The 6,000-nt window shown below is 51.3% G+C and overlaps 1 protein-coding gene across 4 annotated transcripts; it reads right to left on the bottom strand.

Moving 5' to 3' along the window:
* Positions 1-1,417: 1,417 nt before the first annotated feature.
* Positions 1,418-5,994, bottom strand: CUTC (cutC copper transporter). Of its 4 annotated transcripts, none has more exons than XM_085325746.1 (8): positions 5,907-5,994; positions 5,731-5,790; positions 5,159-5,368; positions 4,223-4,258; positions 3,685-3,818; positions 2,940-2,967; positions 2,433-2,538; positions 1,418-1,844 (listed from the first exon to the last, which is right to left on the bottom strand). In XM_085325746.1, exons 1-8 carry the CDS (start codon positions 5,968-5,970, stop codon positions 1,733-1,735), a joined length of 750 nt encoding a protein of 249 aa, XP_085181872.1. In that variant the 5' UTR covers positions 5,971-5,994; the 3' UTR covers positions 1,418-1,732. The 4 variants fall into 4 exon arrangements, with proteins under 4 accessions (XP_085181872.1, XP_085181870.1, XP_085181873.1 ...); XM_085325744.1 differs by having other exon boundaries at positions 5,861-5,994; XM_085325748.1 differs by having other exon boundaries at positions 1,758-1,844; positions 2,433-2,558; positions 5,861-5,994.
* Positions 5,995-6,000: the final 6 nt, after the last annotated feature.

Consider the following 6,000-nt stretch of genomic DNA (forward strand, 5'->3'; position numbering starts at 1 on the left):
AGCTGGCATTCCCTTCACAAGCCCCACGTTGAGAAGTATCATATATTTTCTCTGACCACTGTTCAGCAGTAATTCCTTTATATAGCCACTTTGTACCAATTTCTACAGAGCTAAAGTCTCACCACAGCGGAAGGCTTAGTCCCATTTCTAACCTATGTTCCAGGTAATTTTCTCTTTCATTTTCTAGGCAGCTTTGGAAGCCAAGAGATGCTAGACTCCAATAAATCTTAGCACTTCTTACATTTCAGTCATACCTAGGATGTTCCTGAGGCACGTGTTTTGGGAAACACTGACATCTCTCTGATGGATCCATGTGAAAAGGTGGAAGTACTCTCTGAGCTGAAGAGCTGTGGTCTGTTCTTTCAGTTGCAGGTTTTAAAATGACCTGATTCCATTTAAGGTGTCAAATGCTGCTGCTACCTTGTCAAACATTACATCCTGCTGTACATTCTCACAGACTACATTGTATTGTCAAGGTGGGCACACAAATCTGTCCCATCTTTCTCTTCCTAAGAGGCCCTACAACTCTTCCCTGTCAGGGGGATTCTCTACAGCTTTGTGGATCTTATGAGAAGTAAGAGTAGGCTGCAAGATTACAGATGCTCTATATCTAGACCTCCATGGTTCCTGACTCTTAACAGACTACTCAGACACTGCTCAGATCTTTCATCAGCTATTCTGCAAGATAACTGAAATGAGCCTAAGGCTATGCTTCTGATTAGGAAGCTATACTCCCCTAAGCACTGTCCGGAGCATGAGCAGATAATCTGTTTCATATTAAGGAGCTGGAAACTCTCTGAGAAAAAGTACCTTGTATTCCACAGAAATCCCAACATACGCCCATCCCACCGGAAGCCCTCACACACCATAGCCCACAATGCCTCACAACTAGCTCACCTAATCAGTCAGGCAGTTAGAAACTCCTCTCCATGAAGGTGATGTGTTTATCACCTTCACATATGAAGAGAGACAGTTTAGATATGCYTCTCTCTACCTTGCTGCCACTGGGTTTCCAGCCTCCAGCTGTCATACTGGCTGACCACAGCAGCCATYGTTTTCTAGCATTTTGGACATGACTGTTTTCTATTTTGGTGTGATAGGGGGTCTGACTATTTCAGTGCCACCTTGTCTGCCTCTTGCCTCTGCTCGGCTGCACTGAGGCACCTCTGACTTTCCTGAGCCCACGGTTTGATTCATGTATTTAGCTCAATACTTGTTTGCTATTACCTTGTTCTTGGGGAATGTTTCTCTTCTCTGTGCAAACTGTCCCATGTCACACAGATGARTCCATCAGAACTTCTCCATTCACAGTATATATCTAGATCTGACATCAAAGCATACTGTACTAGGCTATGCAACATAGACCACACAGTCCTACCTGTAAAAAACAAAACAAAACAAACACAGCAAGAGGGGAGCAGCTGCTGCAGTGTTTATTTGACAATCACATGCAGTGCTAAACAGTCCAGTCCCCCTTGTTGCTCAGTTCCCTTCCTCCCCAAATGCTGCTGAATAGCTTGTTGCCACAACATCCAGGAATGAGTCCTTTGAATAAAATGGCCAACTCCAGGCCAGGGACTGATCGTTCAGGGAAAGCCAAGGGAAGAGATGTCAGGCTTCGTCACCTAGTTGATGTCCTCCACAGCCTGAGGATGGAAGCAGTACCCATCTGTYCATATAGCAGGGAAGATTCTGGAGTCTCAGTGCTCTCGTCCCAGCACGGWGCCTTCCCCTACAGAATGTTCTTTGCAATTGCGTTCAGGGTCCTCACTTTGGCCACATCTGCCACCTTTATGGAGTATTCAGGGGCAGAGAAGGACGCTCCCATGGCAACGTTCAGATTTCTGTTGAAAAAATGACCAATTACTATCTGCAGGTGATACAGACTGTTAGATACACTAAGGAACACCCACTATCTCCTCTAGTCTCAGCAGAGGCTACAGAACCTGCTGATGTGACCTCAGACCAAAGATAAGGCAGAAAGAGAAAGAAGGGTAATCCAACAAGAGGCACCAGCATCAATGGAAACCCAGTGCAGACCTTGGACAAACGTAAGCCATTTCCCGCCATTCACAATGGTACATCCCACAGGTCTCACAAACGCCACGCACCAGTGTTACAGCTCTGAGGTAGCAATACCAGAACCTGTCTTACCAAGTGCCACATAAGTGCACTCACGAGCCCCAGGGCAGCTGAACTGGAAGAAATGCCCCAGGGATCTTGACCTGCATGGAATTCACATGTCCAGATGATGAGCACCGCTGGGTTTATGAACTGCAGAATACAGAGCCAGGCATCATGATCCCARCCACAACAGAAGAACAATTAGCATCCAGCAAGAAGTTGGGAATTTATGCCTCTTCTGCAAACTCATTTCATATTAATCCAGCTTTTCCACCATACACTCCTGTCAGTAAAAAATACTCCGTTACCTGAACTTCATCCCTGAGTCCCGGACTGAACGAGCAGAGCAGTGAAACTCAGAAGCACTGGAGCCTTCCAGAATCCTCTGCAGGTTGCGCTCCGTGATGCCACCCCCTGGCAGGAAGAATCCCCATCTATGTCACACACAGCACAAAAAGCAGCTGTCACATCCCTGGCATTACCCATTTAGATCTAGGCCCTAAAGAAAAACACTACCTAGACTGACAGGGAAAAATAACCCTTGGGACCACAAAGACTCAGGCAACTGAAGAGAGTCAGGAGCAGCTTTGGCTTCTCCCATAAATCTACAACTGTCTCTAAAACCTCCAAGGAAGAGCAGCTGCAGGGCTCTGCCATCCCCAGCCAACCATGTGGCCTTTACTCACACCACGGCAGGAGCACGTCCTCCTGGGAACCGGGCTCAGAAAGACAGATCAGACAGTATGCCTCAAGGTGAGAGAGTGGGAAGTGGGAGCCATAGACTATKGGACCTGCTACACATGACAAAGACATACCTGGCACTACCACGATCCTGCCCTTCGCCTGAAAGAGGACAACAGCATGTTAGTGATATTGGCACATCGCTCCATCTCTATTTGACCATACACAGAGAGTCAGGAGGTAGCAAAAAACCCGCAGCAACTTCAGCAAGCTCATACATGTCACTGTACTCATGATTCAAGCACTCTCACTTATTTTTTCTGTGCTACTCATGTTTTACAAGGAAAAGTAGAAAAAATTTTGAAGCTACAGCTCAGACAACTTGTTACCATTTCCTCCTACCTCTCTGTCCCACCTGGCTACTTCTCAGGTGCGTATGTTCTGTTTTCCTAATACGAGCTGTGAGACCACAGCAGGGACCTTGCTGTTTGTATTGGTTACCCACAGCAGCAGGTTTCCAGCCAAGCAAGTTTCTAAGGACCATGGCTCTGAGGGACAGCTCACATGGATGCTATTGTCCCAAAGCAGGGACCAAAGCAGGTGCCATAGCATAGGCCAAAGCGGAACCTAAGCTCAAACCAAGCCTYCTTCCTCCCAGTCTGAGAGCAAGAACAGCCCAATTGGCTTTGCTGTAGAAGACTTCAGGGTTTCAGCCTGCACAGATGCTGTGGGAAAAGATTAACCTGAGCCAGGGAAGGAGGGTAAGTGCTCCTTGACAGAAGTTTCCTTACAGAAATGAAGGCTTCTGTAAAGGAGCTGCCTCCAGGCTATGCGCAGGAAGCAGCCAAGGTAACCCAGAGCAGCACAGACAATACTTACCTGCTCAGTAAGTCTCTTAATTAAGGACAAGCCCTCCAGCGCAGAGCTGTCACAGCCACTGGTCAGCACCCGCTCAAACCCCAGAGAAATCAGGGTCTCCAGTGCTACCAGGGGGTCATGAACCATGTCGAAGGCTGAAAGACCAACAGAACAGCTCAGAAATCAATCAGCTCATCATTYAACCCGTTCCCCAGCCAGCTCAGGAGCCCAGGAAGCAGAGACAGAAAGGGTCTTTCTCACAGTTGGCAATCTCTGCAGAGCCACAGCTCCTCACCATCGTGCGCCTTCTCAAGGCAGCAGCACGGACACAGAGCTCAGTTCCTCGGACACTTACTCCTCACCTCCCACCCTGGGCAGTGACGCATCTACGAAGTCTGCACCCTCGTGGGCCCTCTCCCTCCTGGGAGAATAGCTCAGGCATGSGCCTGCCCTTGCAGAACATGGACAGCTCATCCCTTCCCACAGAAGGGCCAAACGCCAGCTCCCTCCCAACCCCACTCTTCCCTGGCCAGGGCCATGCTAAGGTGAGGCAACTCACCTCGATGAAAGGTGACTGGCAGAGGACGGCAAACAGCTGCAATTAACAAAGTATATGGTCAGTGAGGCCCAGTACTGAGAGTCTCTTGTGCTAGAACTGAAAAAGGACAGGAGATGAAAGAGGGCAAAGGCTTCCTGGGCTCTTCCYGGGGAGCTCAGAAGATAATACAAGAAGAGGAGCAACAAGGCTGCAGCTGCTCCTGTCCGTCAAGGCTCTTAGGTGGGAAAATATTATTCTGCCTTTAGAGAAGTATCAAATTTTGATCCCTTAATGAGCAACATCTAAACACCCCTCACTATCTGGATCATGCAGGACCCCCAGTCTCTCCAGAGCTGTCTTTCTCTACAGGAAGAAGGCACAAAAGCCGTCTCATCTAGCTGGGGAAGGAACTAGACCAGCGCTCTTTGAAGACAGGAGTTTATTTTTCCTGCTTTCTCATTGGATACATGAAAAGAAAAATTTAACATGATTTGCCAGCAACCCACAAGGCCAAAGGCTAAAATAGACATATTCTAGACATCTGTAGTAGGGACACCACAAAAAGAACAAAGTGAAAAGAACAAGGAGAATGGAGAAAATCCGAAAACAAAATACGCTGGTCTCCCAAATGCAGCTCACCTGAGCATTGCTCCTTCTTAAACCCTACTCTTATGTCCTAGGTGGCTTCAAACTCTGTGCAAATTGCTTGAGACAGCAGCATTTAACCTGCAAAACTCTTTACCTATTTGACGTGTTTAAAGTATGACAATATGGGAAACTGGGAGAGGCTGGAGAAAGAAGGCAAGGCCTTAGAGATSAGGGCTGAAGACCAAAGCACCCTACACAGCATCTTTTAGCATCATCAGACAGAGCAGCACAGAACTATCACTGTTATTCAAAGTAATGACAATATCCCACGGAGCTCAGAGCAGCGTTCGTGGCTGGGGACACTCTTACCCAGCAAGGCAGTGCAGAGCTCTGTATCAATGCGCCCGTCCTCCGTGAGAGCCCCAAACACCAGCCCATCGGCCCCATGCAGCTTGGCCAGGCGAATATCAGCTTTCATCACTTCCACCTCACGGTCCGAGTAGAGAAAATCACCCCCGCGAGGTCGGATCATCACAAACACGGGGACTCGCACACATTGCTTCACCACCTGCAGCAGCCCTGGGGGACAAGCGGGGAGAGGAGCAGCTCAGTGCCCAGCAAGTGGGAGGGGGCCGAGGGGGATGGACTCCTAGGGCAGGTTTGGGGCTAGCTCGGGGCGGCAGGGAGAGGAGCCCTGGGCGCGGGGGGCTCACGCTGAAACAGGAGCCCCTGGCTCACAGCGGGGAGGGCGGCGGGAGCCAGGTTGGTGGGGCCGTGGGGAGGGAAACGGGCAGGAGGAAGGGGCCGGCCGGGGCTGACAGGCGCGGCGGGGAGGCGAGAGCAGCCGGGGCGCGCGGGCCCCGAGGGCAGAGCGGGGAGGAGCCGAACGGCGCCGCGAAGGGGGCCGGGCCGGGGGCCGGGCCCGGGGCGGCGAGGCTCACCCATGCTGGGGGTGGTCCCTCCTTCCACGAGGCCCGCGCACAGCTCGATCCGGCCGGCACCTGCGGAGAGGCACGTCAGCACCGGGGCGGCCGCCGCCACGGGGGGGACCCGCCGCCGCCGCGGCCTTACCTCCGCGCTCCGCGTTCACGGCGGACTCCACCGAGTCCACACACACCTCCATGAGGAAGCCATCGTCCATGCCTGGGGGAGAGCGCCGCGGTGAGGCCGCCGCCGCCCATGGCCGCCGCCCGGCCCGCGCGCCGCCGCGC

The sequence above is a fragment of the Rhea americana genome, unplaced genomic scaffold (genome assembly GCF_003343005.1).
Source record: "Rhea americana isolate MKP2758 unplaced genomic scaffold, rheAme1 scaffold_122, whole genome shotgun sequence".
Lineage (NCBI taxonomy): Eukaryota > Metazoa > Chordata > Aves > Rheiformes > Rheidae > Rhea > Rhea americana.

Bases quoted from the DNA above. Each gene is read 5' to 3' on its own strand.
- CUTC (XM_085325744.1), bottom strand. From the start codon at position 5,930: ATGGACGATGGCTTCCTCATGGAGGTGTGTGTGGACTCGGTGGAGTCC. The intron at 3,819-4,222 runs GTGAGTTGCCTC...TTGGTCTTTCAG, and splicing joins GCCAGTCACCTTTCATCGAG to CCTTCGACATGGTTCATGAC. The intron at 2,539-2,939 runs GTATGTCTTTGT...TCTTCCTGCCAG, and splicing joins CAGGATCGTGGTAGTGCCAG to GGGGTGGCATCACGGAGCGC.